This window comes from Carassius auratus, chromosome 40 (assembly GCF_003368295.1).
Source record: "Carassius auratus strain Wakin chromosome 40, ASM336829v1, whole genome shotgun sequence".
Taxonomy (NCBI): domain Eukaryota; kingdom Metazoa; phylum Chordata; class Actinopteri; order Cypriniformes; family Cyprinidae; genus Carassius; species Carassius auratus.
Genome location: NC_039282.1, coordinates 18,588,103 through 18,606,752, shown reverse-complemented (window position 1 = coordinate 18,606,752; position 18,650 = coordinate 18,588,103). Strand labels below are relative to the sequence as shown.

Sequence of the window (18,650 nt, the reverse complement as noted above, 5' to 3'; positions counted from 1 at the left end):
CTTCAACATGGTTTCAATGTGTGTGTTGTGATAGGCATACCTCCATAGTGTAAGCAGTGTATTTGTTGTCAAATATAAGTGCTTCTTGGATGAGCTGATGGTCTCCCTCTAGCTGGTCAATGTTGGGTTTGTATTCAATGATGCTCTGCTCATACTGACGGAGGTGGGTCAGCTGATCTTCCAGCGTTCCATTCATCTCAATTGATATCCGCCCGATCTCCTACAATTATCATGCCATGGAGACACAGATGAATCATTCTATATTTTTCTTCTTTGGAAAAAGATGAAATCGTCAAGGTACAGAAACAGAGGCAACTATACCTCCATCTTATTTTGGATCCATGGTCCAATCATGTTGGCCTGGTTGGCAAACTGGCGTCTGAGATGGTCATTAGACTGCTGACGTGCGAGTTCTTCCTGAAGAGCCTGATCACGCTGTGGAACCAGTTGCTGCACCTTTAAAAAGACACAAGATAACATCAATACTTGCAAACTTAACTCATTTGTAAACCCACACCCACACACCTAGAGGAAGCAATGTCTCATTCACAATACAAACAGATCTTACCTTCTCCCACTTCTTGTCAATGCTCTGAGGGGTGATGGTGGTGTAAGGATTGTTTCCAGCCAGTTTGATGCCATTGTACTGTGCGATTTTCTGAACTTCAGCCTGGATGGCCTGAATAGACTCCCGCTCTTTGTTTGCCTCTGGAAGAGTTGATTTGAACTGGTCATGAGCCGTTAGCAGTCCCTACAAAAAGAGAAAAGTCAAAAGTCAGAGAAAGGATTTTTGCATCCATTGCATGCATTGTTTTGTTCTGAAATGGAATATCCAGAGATAGAACCATTTCAGAGGTCAAGCAAGATGGAAAGATTACGAATACAAAACATTTTGCAGTACCTGGATCTCCTCGATGTTGTGTACAATGAACATGTCCTGAAGGTCCTCCATGGCTCCCTCCATCCAGTTGTTGAACGGTGCTGCTCTCTTGGCGTATTCCAGGTACAGCTCATCAATAGACTCCAGCTGTTTCTCCGTTCTCTGTAGTACAGATAAACATGCAGTCAATATGATAAATAAAAAATTTATGTAAATTACGATATGTAAAAAATGCCAGGAAGTGTCTTCCCGAGAAAGCATGCTTACCTCAAGAGATTCTCTCCGATTCTGTGTGAGGGAACCCAGAGCATCCCATTGCTCACAGATCTTTTGACAGCGTGCATTAACACTCGGGGAGTCGTAATAGTCCAGCTCACTAGAACACAGACACAAAATAGTTTGAAGACTGTCTCAACTTCACTTACAGCCAGAATTTTTAATTTCATCAATTAGCCCCTCTGTTGTTTGTTGCCTCTATTGTTTTGTAGTTTTCTCACTTGAGCTCCTGTGCAATGGCGGCAATCTGCTCCACTCTATCCTGGTGGGCAGCAAGATCACTTTCGAACGCCTCGTGTTTCTTCAGGAGAGCTTTGATCTCAGACAGAGTTGCAGTCTCATAATCCTTCTGTTTTAGCATCGTCTCCTTACCTACACAAACAAACACAGATCAACTTCGATCTATTAAGACTTTAGATCACTTGACTGTTTCTTAAGATGGCCATTTTTGCATGGCTGTCAAGACTCTGCATTCGTGAGATTCAAAACACTGATGGAAGAGTCATAAAGGAGCAGTCTGTTAATGTATACCAAGAGCGATTGGTCAATTACTGCAGGTGAATGTGAATAATTGTCAAAAACATCAGTAAGATCAGGTGTAGTTTCTGTATCCATACCATCTGTCCAGCTTTCATGGATGGCTGCTTTCTGACGGAACTTTTCTGCAAGATGATCAAGTCTCTCTAAACGACGGATCTCATTCAGTAGCCACTCTTCATAGCCTTTCTCTGCCCCTTCCAGTTTATGCCATGCACCATTAATATCCTAGAAAGAAAAAAAGAAAGAACTTTTCAGCCAAATATCTTTCAGAATTGAGCCAATGGTTCAATTCAGAGGTTGAGAATCAACAAGTTTCATCATAGCGATAAAGCAAAGACTTAAGTCTTATAAATTGAATTGCACATGTACTACACGTTTCTTACCGACACCATGCGTCCCTCAGATGGCATAAAGGCTGGTCGGTTGCTCAAACGGAGTTTGGTCTGCAGTGTGTTGAAGTTGATCTCTAGCTGACACTTCTCCTGAACTTTGGGTGGTTTGTGAACACGACGGTAATCGCGGAAATCTTCCAATTTCTGCTGCATTTCCGTCATGGTTTTCTCTGGAGCGCGGTTTTCCAACCACGGGATTGTCCGACGAATCCACTCCAGCAGCTATAAAGTGTGCAATAAAGAAATTAATAGAAGATCAACAGAAAACCGTCTCCTCTCAAACATACTGAGACATTTAAACTAAAACACTCCGGGTAGTTTGTCTAGAAATAGGTCTATTTGAATACCACACAAACTCACATCGCTGGCCAGTTTTTCATAGTCCTCCATCAGGTGCTCATTCTCCTGATTAACTGCCAACACCTTGCAGATACGATTGGCTGCTGTCTCAGCCTATCACAGAAAAGGACAGTTACAATCGTAATACATCACGCATCTTTCTAAATATAACATTTTATCCAATCATTCTAAAAACATTGAACAGCACAATTTTTCCTACACCACTTTATAGTGTATACCATATGTTTAAAGGAACACAACTTGTTTTGAAAATAGGCTCATTTTCCAACTCCCCTAGAGTTAAAAATTTGAGTTTTACCTTTTTCGTATCCATTCATCTCTTGGTAGGGCAGTAGCACTTTTAGCTTAGCATAGATAATTGAATCCTATTAGACCAATGGCCTCTAAAAATGATTTTTTTCCTATTTAAAACTAGACTCTTCTGTAGTTACATTGTGTAATATTGCAGTGATATTAGAAACTCTTTGGTCATTTTTGAGCGAGATGCTAATCTTCTAATCCGATTCAATGATCTACGATAAGCTGCGCTAAAAGTGCAACCGCCAGACCAGAAATCAGCTGAATGGAATCGAAAATGGTAAAACTCAACTGTTTAACACTATGGGAGTTGATAAATAAGACTATTTTCAAAAAAGTGGAGTGTTCTTTTAAAAGTACAATGACATAGTATACAGAATACACTTCAATTAAGTATGACGACATATCTGTGTTTAGAACTGTAAATGTCAAGATGCTGCTTTAGTTTACACGGGAAAGAAATCTTGAACTATCCAGTATTTAGTGGTTTTTGGTGGGTAGAGCAAAAAGAAAACACACGCAAATGGTGTACTGAGCACACAATGAAACAAAACTCCATGTGTTGTAAGTTAATAATGTGCTATACACACACACAATAACATGCGTGAAAACTAGCCAAATGAAATAAAGATCAAGTTAAACATCAACATTACATACTTCACTTTTAAGCTCTTTTATACTAATTGACATTTCATGCAAACACCAATTGGTTAGTTTTGAAAACTTGTAGTCTAGCTGAAAAATCCACATGCCATTTGTAAAACCAAATCTGCATTATCAATTTTTATACCACCACTGGAGGATCTCTTCAGGGTTCCCTACAGCATTAACTACCACTGAAACACAGAAAGTGTTCAAAACGCTTGTGTAAAATGCTAAAGCACATTTAAACAATTCTGATTATTAGCCTGTGGCTTCACTTCAAATGCAAAGCACATATCTAGCATATGCAGCACCAAAACCTCACAGAAAAGTACTGTCCAATGTAAAGCTAAGCTTAACATAAAAAACAAACATAATACATCTGCTTGTGTAGAAAGATCACAGAAAGTCTAAGAATTAAAACAACAACCCTAGTGTTTTACATGTGAGTTAAACTGTGAATTGCATTATTATTTTCATATTTACACTCACTACTGTCCTCAACTGTTACAAACTCAATCACTGAGTGCAAACATTGAAATTCACCTTTTCAGCATTTAAAGGAGATTGTGACAGACCACTACACCCATCGAGGATATTAAATGACTGCAGAACCATTAGAAAATAAAAGTGCAAATATAGAAAGGGGTGATGGCAATGGTTTTTGGGTGTAGTGAAGCAGTGGCCATATCTCTCAAGTCACTTTCACACCTGGTTCAGTTCGAATGGTTTTTGGTGCAGGTTACAAATTGGATTACCAAAGTCAGTATCACTTGGCTAAACATTTTACATTCCCATAATTTTACAATTTATATTTCAACTGGATTCTTTCCTCTTTTAAGTCTTCGTATTTGACTCAAAGTATAATAGTATAAAATATATGGAATAAATATGGAATAAAACAATGGATCATGAAAACAATGCATCCGTTTGTTTAAGATACCTAATCCAGAAAAAGTCAGTGCCATATGGAGTGGGAAAACCCAGACCGAATAAACAATGATCTGACTTGGTGATGTTTGTTTACGTTATTGGGAGACGAGCAACTAAAAAAATTTTGAAATAGCTAACCTAATATGTTAGTGCTTTGCTCTTGCCGCACATCTGACAAGAGCAAAGTACAAGAAACCAAAACGAGAGACCAGGTATGAAGGCACATTTAAGAGTTTCAAGACCAACAGTCAGGGGTCAAAGGTTTCTCACCTTCTGAGCACCTGAGAAGGCGTGATAGAAACAGGAGACGTAGGTCATAATGGCCTTCTCATCCGGTCGCAGAGTACCCACGATATCTATAGTAAAGCCAGCGGAAAAAGAGAGAGAGAGAAAGACAGGGGTGAAGCAAAGCAACCCAAAGCCTGTGTGTGCCCACTGAGAAGGAAGAGGATGGTTATGCATTTTAAGGGCTCCCCATCAAAGGGAAATAGGGTTTTGAGTCCTGTGTTATAACCCTGGCAACCCGCAAAGTGAGAGAAAGAGCCAATCTGCTGTTGAGAAAAGAGTCCTAGGCCAGGGGAGGACGGGTTAAGACACCAGCGCCCCTCTTTGGTTATTCCAGTACTGGTGGAAAAAGCCATGCTGAAGAGGAGATGACCAGGGGTCAAAGGTTAGGGGTCATGGGGTACCTTCTGGGCTCCAGAAAAGGCATGGTAGAAACTGGACACATAGGTCATAATGGCTTTCTCATCTGGACGTGCTGTGTTCACAATGTCTGCAGGGAAACAAGAGTTATACATACATGCACATACAGAGACGCAGACGGGGCTCAAACACACACACACACACACACACACTTGTAACAGCCATGTGCCAGTTACACACACTTTAACATACACACAAAGACAATGGGCAAACCTCAATTCACTGGGGATGGCCAAGAACATACTTTCCAGTTTGTAGTAAGGACTACTATGTCACTGACTTGCATCTTGATGCCACAGATCCATTCGCTCCATGCCGTTTAATTATTTATGTGAGCATTAGCATCTACATACATTCATTCATTACTCTGAAAATCCATTGGAAACAATATACCATCCAGGCACTTTTAGCATACTATTTTTGACCGTGTGATTTGGAACACACTATTTATAATGTTACATACTATTTAGGATGTATAGTATATAGTAAGTGCATGGATGGAATACTAAGATTTGGAGCGCACTAATTGTAATGTCACATTATTTAGGTCTGGAAGCATGCAAACTAGGATTAAATTATCCTGTCATCAGAATCCCATCCACTTTGCATGTTATTTTTGATGTACTAAGATTTGGGATGCACTAATTATGATGTCACAAATTATTTAGAATGCATAGTATGCAACTCCTCCTGTCATCAGAGATAATATGCCATCAAGGCACTTCTGTTCTTGATTTACTGTGATTTAGGACACATTAATTGTAATGTCACATACTTTTAAAGATGTATGGCATTTGACTTGCGATTCAGTTCTCTTCTCATCACAAATAGTTTACCATCCAGGCATTTTTAGCACACTATTTTAATGTACTATGATTTTGGATGCACCAGTGATATCACATACTACAGAGGTTGCCCATTATGCAAATTAGGGTTACAGAACAGTACACACAGCACTCCGGTGCAGCAGGTTGAACAGAGATCCTGGAGAAGTTACGCTTGAGGGAGAAATAACATAATGCCCAGGGATGTTCCCATGGTGACACAATGTTTGTGCAAGACATTAAGGGTGGGTGTTTGCACTGTCTGTGTCAGAGAGCAGGAACAACTCCTGGAAATACAGGGCATGTGCTGACATGCACAAAACACACACACTTTAATAGAGCAACTTATTCACTTTCTCTCCCACACACTCACATCATCACACAGCCAAAAGCAGACAACTAACTTCATATGCCGACTAGTGTTGCTTTCGTCAATGATAATTATGACTAAATATCATCGTCAACGAACATTTATCTCGTGACGAAAACGAGACGCAATGTAAATGTCATAGTCATGTGATGATGACTATAATTAAATGTATAATGCAATATTGTTGATGAATAAAAACAAGACTAAATGTGGTTTACAAAATACAAAATACTAAAATGTCTGTAAGGTAACAATAATATAACAAGATAACGTTAACCTTCTACGTTTCGTCTATACTGCTAGGTACTTCTACTGTATTGACTGGGTTAAATAGAAACGCATTACTAAAAAGAGACTAAAATACAATTTGCATTGACTAAAACTAGGCGAAAATAATCATGGATAATTCTGAATAAAATTAGACTAAAATGATCAGATTGTTAGTCTACTAAAACTTGACTAGACTAAAAAAAAAAAAAAAGTATGAAAGGGACTCAAACTAATAAAATCTAAAATGACAGCTTCACACAAAGACTAGACTAAAACAAATTTAAAACAGGCTGCCAAAAACAACACTAATGCAGACACAGATAGCGATGGACGCAGAAAACAAGAGAAGACTTCATACCCTCTGCATCCAACATCTTGGGGATGTCAAGGTACCGTTCAGCCACTTCGAAAGCATTATTCAGATTGGTCACTGGGTCGTCCTGTTAACACACAATGAAACACACAGTCATTTCAGCATCTGAGAGCAACTACAGAACATCCACAGATTTCCACAAGAATCAAAATATCCATCAAAGTTCGACAACATCCATCACCCCCTTGCATGCTTGTTTATTAAATTACGAAGCTATTTTGGATGGATAGCATGCAAATTCTACTCATCCAGGCAGTTTTAGCTTTACTAAGATTAGAGATGCACAGTCATGTCACATACAGTTTACTATAGATAGTAAGATATGGGACTCAATTCTTCTCTCATTAGAAATCGTGCACCAAAAATAGTATGCTAAAAAGCCTGGGTGGTATACTAAGATTTGGGACGCACTAAGTGTAATGTCACATACTATATAGGATGGATAGTATGCAAATTGGGTTTCTCATCAGAAATAGTATACAGTCCAGGCACTTTTTAGCATACTATTTTTGATGTACTCAGATTTAGGACGCACCTTTCTTTTTTTTTTTAATGAGAGACTAACCTTTCTCAGCTTGTCATAATCGATGAGTTCTGGCCTGTGTCTATGGATCAGAGCATTGAAGGCGAGACCATCCTTCCAGCTGGGAGAAAGAGAAGAAGAAGAGATGCTCAGAGGAAACCGGTATTTTATATTTCTCTCCTTTGACCAGCAGAGAGTGCCACTCAAACCACAGTTTATTAATCTTCTCCTATTTCTGCATTCATGTCAGTGTTGGACTTGTTAAACTGTAACAGTAAAGGAGCTTTGCTTGCAAAGTGAGATTTCTGATTCAAGAGCAATTTTTACATCCGTCATCTTTAGCTATCATTGATCATTTGTTTATTCAAATACATCCATAAAACCGCTCTATGCAAAACACAGTTATGGGTGAATCAACAAATCAAAACACCCAGCCAAACAGAGGTCGTAGGTCAAAGATCAAACCTGATATGGAAGTTCTGAACGTTGACGTTCTTGTAAGGAGCCGTCTTTCTCTGACACCAGAGCAACAGTCCTTCTTTAGCGGAGGTTTCTACACAGACACAGCAGAAACAGACATTACTGAACACACATTCAGTCTCTTCGGGGTTGTTCTTTAAAGTACGTTTGATTATACTGTGCAAAACTGTTCCTAAAACAATCTGGAGGTTAAATTATACCCTCCACTGAGATGTCCTGGATGGCGAAGCGGAGGATGATGGTCCAGATCATTCCCAGAGTCATCTTGGCGTTTCCATCCACGATTTCTACAAAGGCAGGCACACAACAATCACAATCAATTAAAATAGAACGTAGAATTTGGAAAAATGTTTTACAAGTTAAAATATCTACATATATAAACTAAACTATAAACTATATAATATTTATTAGCATGCATCAGTGTTATTTTAGTATCACTGATATACTACTATAGTTTTTGTATTTGCATTTTTTTCTTTTTTTATACACAAAGCCGGTTTTATTTTTAATATTTTATTTCAGGATTAATTTTTTTTTTAGTTAACGATATATAAATAAATCCAGCACAGGAAGGTGTTCGTACCTTCTGCACCGATGGACACCAGCTTGACTCCTTTGCTGGCGATGAAGTCCAGTGCCTTGTTGACGTTGTTGATCTTGTGGACTCTCATCTTGCCTCTTTCAGGTTTAGGTAACCTCTCCCCTGCACGAAAATATGATGACTCCTCACGTGTTTGCCATCGTATCAGCACAAACACCAACTCCACTACACTAGCTTTGAGAAGTTGCAAGTGAACTAGAGACTCCTGGATGAATGAATAAGGTTGAAAGCTCACTGACCTGAGATGACCTCTAGGAGCAGCATGAGTTTGAGTCCATCTCTGAAATCCTCCTCAATGTTTTCGATCTGCGTTCCCGCCTTCCGCAGATGAGAGTTGCACCAGGCCGTGAAAGTCTAGAACAAACAGGAAATGATGTAAAAAAGTGGAAGCAAAGTCAGGAAAACAGGAAAGGCTGTGTCCTGCTGCATGCAGGAATGCTCAAGATATTTGCTCCGGAAACACAAGGGCGTGAAAATCAACATCTGATGTGTTTAGAACATAAATACAAGACTACTCTCGTACAAAACAGTCTGACAAACACTGAAATGTTATATACTTTGCTGATGAAATATGACAAGGTGAGCAGAAAACTAATTCTAGCTAATTTTCGGAGCTTTATAATTTTAATATATACGGAGTCAAAAAAGTCAAAAAGAAAACAGAAAAAAAATCTAAAAATATGAAAATTATATATAAAATTATATTCAAAATGCAAACCAAAAATGTAAAATATTAATTAATATTTTAACAGTATATAAATTCTAATAAAATAAGTGCTCTAGATTTATTTCCTTTATAACTCTATATTATGAAAAAATAAAAAAACAAGTGATTTAGTCATCCGTTAGCCTCTCTAACAGACTAGTCTCAATTCCTATGTGATCCTCAGCAGCTCAACATGAACAGACAGAGACAGGCATCAGATCACACTGGGAAAGGGGTTTCTAGGCCTGCAGCCTGAAACACAAAGAGGCCTTTGAGTTTAGTGGATAATGAGCCCCTTCAGCACCCCTGCCCTCGTACGACAGGCACCTTCCCGGGACAGGCCCGCCACAAAAACAATTCAGCCTTCACACACAAACAGTACACACAAACCAGTCAGGACCTGAGCCGGACGGACACATCCACACGCTTTAATGAGACCCGAAATACCTCCGCTCACACAGGGGCTCTGTGTGTGTGTGTGTGTGTGTGTGTGTTTAGGGAAAGCCCTGCCCTGATTAGTTGGGTGTGGGTGACATCATTCCATCCTAACTGAAGAATTAGAGAGGAAGAGCCGCTACACCACACATGCGTGCATTTATGTGCCACTTTTGACCAGAAATATCATGAAACACACAACACTGATGCAAGCACTTCACAAACACACCACTACATCACACTTGCATTTCCTAATATATATATATATATATATATTATATTAGGCTCCTTTGAAGTATCTGTGACTCTCAGGTTGATCTTCACGCACAGATGAGCTGATATACTGGTAATTAATGCTTTTGCACTGAAGTGTCACGTCTGTAATACTAGAACTGCTCAAGCAGGGTTCATATCTTAGAGGAAACTTCTGCAGGGATATTGGAAACGGTAATAAGCGGTTTCCTCATTCTCTGCGAGCTCTAATGTGTTTCCGTCTGGGAGATCTCCATCAGATCAGCATCATCTCCCTCTCAACGACTGCGGAGCCAACAAACCTTTACACAAACTCAACAAAACCAAACTTTAGCACAAGATCCATTACACTAAAGGAAGTGAACCATAGCTGAATTTGTGACATTTATAAACTGGACACTGTCTGCTTTAAAACAGACCCAGTATTGTTTCCATCTGGGGGATTTTAAGCTGTAAAACAGGCCCATCCTGTAGGTGGTGCTGTGAAAAAAAACGGATCATAGAAAACCAAGCGTGAATGACTGAGCACAACAGCGTTATTAAAATCACAGTAAACTTCAAAGTTCTCAAGATGACTTTAAATAATTCTAAAACTGAAACTCATGATGTCATCATATTTTAAATTATTTTAAATCGTGCTCTTAACAACGGTCACTTATTTAATAAACAAAACCTGCATTTATGAGGAAAGTGTATTTTCTAGACCTGGGATGGAAATTTAGCGTTAGCTAAATACAAAACTTAAACCATAAAAAAAGTCAACTTCAGCTATTTAAGCTTGTACAACAAGTACTTCATACTACATAGACAAAATAAAAATTTGAAAACAGAAAAATAAAATACAATTATAAATATTTAACAAACTCTAATAGTATAGCAAGAAAAAAAAAAAAAAAAAATCAACCAAACCAGTGCAATGAGCTTCACATTTGCTCAAAGAAGCTTCCCGATCTGAGCTCTGGACCCAGAGCAGAGAGGGACGTCCAGGAGTCGCCCTGGTGGATGACGCCATGTTTATTTGTTGGTTTATTTATAGCACTTCCCGTCTTTGTGAGACTCCGAGCAGCGTCTGAAGGGCTCGGGTTTCTCAGTCAGACTGCAGGAGCGTTAACCCTCGCAGCGGCCCGGGACGGATCGATTTCAAAACACAAACGCCAAACAACCAGATCTGCAAATCTGGAACGACTTGAGAAAGGCCGATTTAGTCACTAGACACCTGCACAAATCATTTTTCTATTTACATCTGACACGGATCAAATATCTTCGCACACGTGTGAATCCATTTTTCCACATCTGTTCTCCGGCCCATCCAAATGTGGTTTTAAATCAGACACATATCCGATATTTGGACATCAGATCCATGTCTAAACATGCATCCAATTCCCTCTGGAATTCAAAGCCACAGAGAAATATTTACCAACAAAGATAACTTTTAATGTTTTATTATAAAGTAGATCAAGTCTGAAACTCTCACACACTGTCTGTGATTTTTAACTGTCTGGAGTTTTATACTGTAAAATACAATGTTTTTTTTTTTTTTATATTCATAGTAATTTTTATTTTGTTCAATATTTTAGTTGTAGCGATAAGTTATTATTGTTAATAATAACAATAATAGAAACAATAACAATTATTATTATTCTTTATAATACTGTATAATAAAGATAATATTTTCTTTTCAAATACAATTAATATCTTTCGTAAATATTTAGAATAATTTGTACATTTGGTAAATGCTTTAGCAGTAGCAGTAGTAATTAAAATATGATAATAATAATAATAATAATTAATGGAAAAGTGTCTGTATTTGTGAAATAGAAGCTGATTGAAGAACGCTGGAAAAGTGTTTAACTCGGGGAGAGTAAAAAGTAAAAAAAAAAAGTTAATACAAGCTAAACAGACAATATTAAACAAAAACTAAAACAAAAAATTACAATACCTAAAATTTTAAATGAAAAAAAAAAAACATTAAAACTAATTAAAAATATTGTTAAAAATATTTTTACAGTGGAATTACAATAGTTATTTCATATTTAGTTTAATATTTTATTTATCACTGGAAAAAAAAACAATTTTAAATATGAATAAAAACTAATCCAGCATTAAACAAAAGTAAAACGACTAAATTACTAAAACTAACAAATTAAAAAGAAAACAGAAAATATCCTAATTAAACTTAAAAATATCAATAAACACTGACATATTACAGTAATGATAATAAATTAATACTGGCTTGAAATCTGTTTGAGGAAACAGAACAATATAAATTCACTAGGAGACTACTAGCTACATTCCATCCATAATCAAAACTAGTGAGTTAACAACTTGAAGATGAATTCACACCTTCACACACACGTGTTGCAATCAAAGATGTGCTGCGCTTTATGGTTACAGGATGTGACACAGGAAATATTTCTTCAGCCCATACATTCAATAAATGACTCTAAAATCTGATTAGAACGAGATGAACAACCTTTGAGCTAGAAAGCGGAAAGAAACTGAACAAGACAAACAAATTCCACAAGTGATCAAAGTCATGCCAAAATAGTTTCAGTGATTAATGTGAGAGTTATTGAGAGGTAAGCACTCCAGGTGGAATAAAAAATAATAACCGAGAGTGACATCATCGCTTCAGTCTTAAAGGGACAGTTCACTCAAAAAAAAAAACATTCTGTCATTTAAGGAAATCCTATATGAGGGTGAATAAATGATCATAGAACTTTTATTTTTGAGTCAACTGTCCCTTTAACTTACAAAAATTGAGGAAGAACATCTCACAGCCCAAAGGAAATGAGCTCTACAACGGTCATTGGGTGTAGATGGACGGGAAGCAGCACACTCGGAAATTAAGTCTGAGAACATCTCGTTCTTCAGACTCACAACGGACTAAACTCAACAGACTGCGGCTGTGCACTGTAGATGCAAAAATAGGCTGGGAATTGTAGAAAAAAGATTTTAAGAGGTTTTTAAACTTGAAAGGAATAGTTCACCCCAAAACGAAAATTTGCTGAAAATGTATGCACCCTGAGGCCATGCAAGATCTAGTTTGTTTCTTCATCAGATTTTGAGATATGTAGCATTGCATCAGTGTCTCATCAATGGCTGCTCTGCAGTGAATGGGTGCCGTCAGGATGAGAGCTGATAAAAACATCACAATAATCCACAGCATCCCAGTCCATCAGTGAACATCTGAAGACAGAAGATGGCTTTTTCTAAGGGTGAGGATGTTTTGAGCGAATTCTCCCTCAGATTTGGCTTATTTTTAGTGCACCACTTGTTCTGCGTGTTTCAGGTTTGGTGGCGTGACTCACATGCATGAATCGGACTCTCTCTCAAGGCTGCTTTCACTAAGGAAAGTGAGTCGGGTCGGATTAAACGGAGGCCTCACAGGGACACTGGAAATCCAGTCTGCCAACACAGTCATCTGACGCAGAGCCAAAAACACCTGCTGCTACTAGCTAGCATCAGATCCAGATAGCAACAAGTGTCGGTGCTTATAGCCTCGTGGGCAGCACACATATGGATCACTTTCACTTTCGGCCTCTTAAGTTCGAGTCCCGACTCGCAGGCCGCAGAAATGCCTAAAAGAAAAAGATCGCGAGAGGTAATTCTGTCACAAAGTACTGAAGGCGCCTACTTCTACCAGCATTACATCTATAATAGGTTTGAAATACACCTCTGTGGGTTTCTGAGTGTACGGAAACATGCTAAAGTAAATGAAGTGGTTTCTCATCAACTACACGCTGATCAGAAACAAAGAAAAACCAGAACCACACCACTCTGAAACACTCAGTGCTCATGTTTATTTAAATAAATCATTGTCTTTGCAAATTAATAATTGCTCTAAGCCACAGATATGCAGGGACGACTAGGACCTTCGCTGAGTGCAGTAATTCGCTAAAAAGCGGATTTCCCAAAGCAAGCGTCCCATCGCCGGGGAACATGGAACATTCGAAGCTCTGTGGATCTTCATTCCTCACATTCCCCAGCAGAGAGTGACCGACAGAAGCCTTCTGAACACCCACTACAGAGAGAGAGAGAGGGAGAGAGAGAGAGAGAGAGAGAGAGAAAGAGACCAGCTCCTCACAACCCACACCAGGATGGAATGTGTCTCTTCAGCACTTACATAAACACACTCACACACACTCTCTCTCTCTCTCTCTCTCTCTCTCTCTCTCTCTCTCTGTCCCTCTCTGGGCTAATATTTACTGTGGAATGCACTAAACCAGTTCTGGAGGTCAAAGCACAGAGTCAACGGGTGCAGGTCACAGTCTGTGGGCATTCAGCAGCATCTAACAACAACTCACTGGATCAGTCATGTCTATATATTCTAAAGAAATCATGATTGGATTTTGACTAAAGTTGCTAGGGTTTTGTCACTGAATTATGAGTGATTATTAACCAAATTGCTATGTGGTTGATTAATAACTTACAAAATAAATCCAAGTCTCTACGAGAATAAATAATCCAATAGCTATGTTTGTAAATTAATACTAGCGGACTACTGAAATTTGCTTTAAAAAAAAAGTATATATAGTAAAATAACACTGAAAGCAAGTCAAAATGGAAATGCAGTAATTTCAGGGCACATATTAAAATGTGAATTTATACACCAATGTGACTTACGCGTTTTATTTTTTTCTCTTAATGCAATTTTGAACCGGAGTGAAAACATGCTTACAGTGAATGCTTGCCTAAACAAAAACCACTAATCAGGCTACTTATTAATTTAAGCATGACTCCTAAAGTGTTGTGTCAAAGAACAGCTCAAGCTGAGAAAGTGAGAGAGAGAAAGAGAGAGAGAGAATGAAGTCAGACAGGTTGGTCCAGTCAGACCGGTCTTCTGTCACTCTGAACTGCCTCTTCCTGTGCCTTCTGTAAATGTCCTCATGTCCTTATAAGGCAACGCACACTCAGTTCTGTGATGCAATAGGCTGTCTGAAGCCCCGCCCCCTCCTCAACACATTCACAAAAGCCACACTCACACCTGATCAAAGTCGCCACACCTTTTCCCGTTTAACCTCGCAGAAAGGAAAGTGTGCTTTCTAAAGTTGATGTTCAGTCTAATTTATGTTTGTTTGTCCTTCGGGTGCAGGAATGTGAACCCCCCCCACTCCCTCAGCGGGATGCTTACAATGGGACAGCAGAAAAGCAGACGGAAAACAGGCATCAGAGAAACTGCTGTTCACAAACTTCCTGTTCCTGTGTGAGCACATCACCCTGTACAGGACAAGACAGACAAGTATGTACTATATGGAAAGAGACGGTTGGAGCATTAAGTCATTTCAGTAGAAATGTGCGAGCACACACACACACACACCATTGAACCATTAACATATTTCCTGTCAGACAAGTGTGATCTTTAAAACTAAAAAGAATGTAAAATAATTGTTCATCAAAACAAACATTAACTGAAATATAAAAATAAAAAACTTTATTTAGGTTAGTTGCTAAGATGAGACTTTTCCATTTAGTGGAAGTTGTCCTCAAGTCCTAAAATATGAAAAAAAATTACATTTTATTTAAGATTTATTGAAAAAAAAGAAAAGAAAAATCACTTAAATGGAGTAAAATCAAAGAAAGAAAAAGAAAAGGCAGTTGGACCATTCACATCTTTCCTGTCAGTGAATTGTTGCTATCATTAATTTAAAATTAATTAAAAAAAAAAGAAAAAAAAAGTAATAAAAAAGTTGAATAAAATTATTAAAACTGAAATAAAAATTTATAAAAACAAAAAATGTAACCATGCATCTGAGCCATTCATTAACACAGACACTCAGAACATGCAGGATTCATATTTAAATCGGCTTTTACCACTTAATAGTTGCAATAGATAATAGTCAATATCGTCAATTGATTAATTCAAAATTTGACAAACTCCATGACATTCCGCGTTAAACTGTGAGTTCCGTTTTAATGAATGGATTCCGCGATTCCCTCTGCATTTTCCGCATCACGGAAATCATCACGGAAAGCCCTAGAATTATACCAGCACAATGTATACTCTCACACTTTCACTGCTTCTATTCTTGAACACTTAACGATCATCTAATCAAAATAAAAGAGCAGCGCTGAGTCTAGGAGAACACACCGCTAATCACACACACTACAGAGCAGCGCTCTAAAACTGATTATTTATTCACCAAACGGACAAGTTTACTTCAAACTTATCTTTGCCTCATTGTTCACTCTTGAAGTGGACCAAACGGAAAGAGCGATCTATATTAGCTCTATAAATTAAGCATACAGAGTTTATTAGAGCCACAGAAAGACAAATGTTCAACAGAAATGCTCAATATTCAATTCATTATGTACATTAACAACGGTTAATATAATGTAAAAGTATGTGAATGGCGCTCTGAGGCGTGCCAGGGTTTTCTGTCAGCAACATTTAAAATCCAGGTCTGAAGTTTCTCGCTCTGTTCAGTGTGCTACAAATCATGTTTCTGAACAAACAGCAAACAGCTTTCGCACTGTATAATGAAAACAGACCCTTCTCAGTCGCTCCACCAACAGACGCAATCCGGAAAACTATCAGCTTGGATTTTTGCCTATAACCGATTGTTCCAGGAATTAACTATCGGTGCCGATTAATCGGCAAAACCGATACATCGGTTGACCTCTAATGGATACATTTCAAAAATAATCTACTAAACTAACTAAAATCAAAATGAGAACAGATATGAAAATTCTAAATATTAATAATTGCTAAAAAAAATTGCTAAAAAATATTTAAATAACACTGGGCAGACATAGAAAGAAAGCTAGGCAGAACTGCAGTAATTTCAATAGGAATGTGCACGCACACACAAACACACACGCGCACACCCCCCCCCCCCCCCCAGACATTCCAGTGCAAACTGAGTCATTGTCCCACTCCTAATTCTGTTTGAAACGCACACATACCGCTGACAACTATTCACAGCCCATTCACATACACCGACCATGTTTACCCAAAAGACACACACACACACACAATCATCTTTCACAATAGGTGTACCAACGCTTTTCTGTGCTATAAATTACTCAACATTGTACACTTATCTACTCATGGTCTCTCTCAGACACACACGCACACGCACACACACATACAGTAAATGAAGACATGCCTTTGTGCAGAAGTTAGCCGGAGTGGGTCCATATTTCCTGTCAGTGAAGTGGCTTTGCCCACATCTGTTTTTACACACTTCAAAAGTTGTGTAAGAGAGTGTGTGTGTGTGTGTGTGTGTGAGTGTGAGAGAGAGAGAGAGCTGTGGTGGCACACCACATCACAAAAAAACTAGGGATGCCATAAGACCAAAATGTCAACAGTCCCCACAAACAGCACATAGTTTTATATGTTAATATAAATACTAACTTGCAAAAATAAATAAATAAAAAGTTTAAATAACGAGCATTACATTTAAAAAAAAAATGGCATGCAAGTATTTTAGGACAAGACAACATTAAAAAGACAAATGAGATTATTTAAATTGCATTAAAAAATATTCATATATCTCAAAAGTTTGGGGATGGGACCATTATTTCATGTTTTTGAAATACATATTTTCTGCTCACCAAGGCTGTATTTATCTGCAGCAAAAACAGTAATAGTGTAATATGTTTTATATGCAGAAATCTTGTCAAAAGTAATGTATTCCTGTGATGCTCCGTTGTATTTTCATCATCATTCCTCCAGTCTTCAGTGTCACATGATCTTTAGAAATCTGAATAATATGATATTTTACGGCTCAAGAAACACTTCTGATTATTATCAATGTTGAAAACAGTTGTGCTGCTTCATATTTTTGAGGAAACCTTGATGCATTTTATTTTTCAGGATTCTTTGATGAATAGAAAGCATTTATTTGAAATAGGAATCTTCTGTAACATTATTAATGTCTTTCCTGTCACACTGACTAGTTTAATGCTTCCTTGCTGATTTTGGGGTCAGTAAGATCTTTATTTTAGTATATAACTGATCTTTCACAATTAAATGACAGGAAGTAGCACATAGTTGAGCGGCTCAGTCATCCCGAAATCAGCAACCGGAGACTGAGGTGTCATTTGTGTCATGATGATGAGAAGATCTGCTCAGATCTGGTCTCATGACATCACAGGCTCTCGTAGGCTCTTGCGGTCTGTCGAGAAACCACACACTCAAATGCCTGGGAACATCAGACCTCGACCGCTCCAGAACCGCACACTTCCATGAAACTCCAAGCAGAAAAGACGAAGCTTGTGCGTCAACAATCATGAAACCCACGTCTTTTCAACAGCTGAGACAAACTGGAGAATCTCAGGCGACCGAACGTCCGAAGCCAGAGCACAATGAAAGGCCTTTTTTCACACATCCAGATCACACACACTTTGGCTTCGCTAACTGTTTCTGCTGTGTGTTTCGCTGTAAGACAAAAATGACTCAAACCCCCACAGAGCAGACAATGCTATCAGTAGATGGAAACTGTGCTGTGGCTTCTCACGGTCAAGGTTCGTCTAGCATCATGAGCTGTACGACCTACAAGACTGCAAAATCTAATATAGAATCTAAAATAGAAAATATGGTAAAAAAATAAATGAATAAATAAATAGATAAATATATAGAAATAAATATTAGCAAACTATAAAAATGCTATATTTTAGATACATTTTTATCTATATTTTAAGTAAGTTTTATACTTGTATTTTTATTATTTTTTTAATTAATGAATTATTATTATTAGTGGTTTTATTTTTATTATATATATAATATATATATAATTTTTTTTTTCATTACAATTTTTCTAGTTTCAGTTTAACAAATTTATAATAA

The 18,650-nt window shown here is 37.9% G+C and overlaps 1 protein-coding gene across 5 annotated transcripts in view; it reads right to left on the bottom strand.

Annotated features, from left to right (window-relative positions):
• LOC113058769 (alpha-actinin-4) overlaps window positions 1–18,650 on the bottom strand; it is a 36,288-nt gene that overhangs the window by 6,072 nt on the left and 11,566 nt on the right. For 3 of the 5 annotated variants that reach the window (XM_026226971.1, XM_026226968.1, XM_026226970.1), the window contains exons 2-17: window positions 8,706–8,820; window positions 8,449–8,568; window positions 8,066–8,152; window positions 7,851–7,938; window positions 7,428–7,506; window positions 6,848–6,929; window positions 5,010–5,095; window positions 2,449–2,541; window positions 2,080–2,310; window positions 1,774–1,921; window positions 1,378–1,528; window positions 1,148–1,256; window positions 902–1,042; window positions 569–751; window positions 322–456; window positions 41–220 (exon numbers count right to left, since the gene is read on the bottom strand). In XM_026226971.1, coding sequence (XP_026082756.1) covers window positions 41–220; window positions 322–456; window positions 569–751; window positions 902–1,042; window positions 1,148–1,256; window positions 1,378–1,528; window positions 1,774–1,921; window positions 2,080–2,310; window positions 2,449–2,541; window positions 5,010–5,095; window positions 6,848–6,929; window positions 7,428–7,506; window positions 7,851–7,938; window positions 8,066–8,152; window positions 8,449–8,568; window positions 8,706–8,820 — 2,028 coding nt within the window. Of the gene's footprint in view, window positions 1–40; window positions 221–321; window positions 457–568; window positions 752–901; window positions 1,043–1,147; window positions 1,257–1,377; window positions 1,529–1,773; window positions 1,922–2,079; window positions 2,311–2,448; window positions 2,542–4,590; window positions 4,677–5,009; window positions 5,096–6,847; window positions 6,930–7,427; window positions 7,507–7,850; window positions 7,939–8,065; window positions 8,153–8,448; window positions 8,569–8,705; window positions 8,821–18,650 lie in introns of all 5 variants that reach the window. The other 2 variants (XM_026226967.1, XM_026226969.1) reach the window with 1 other exon arrangement.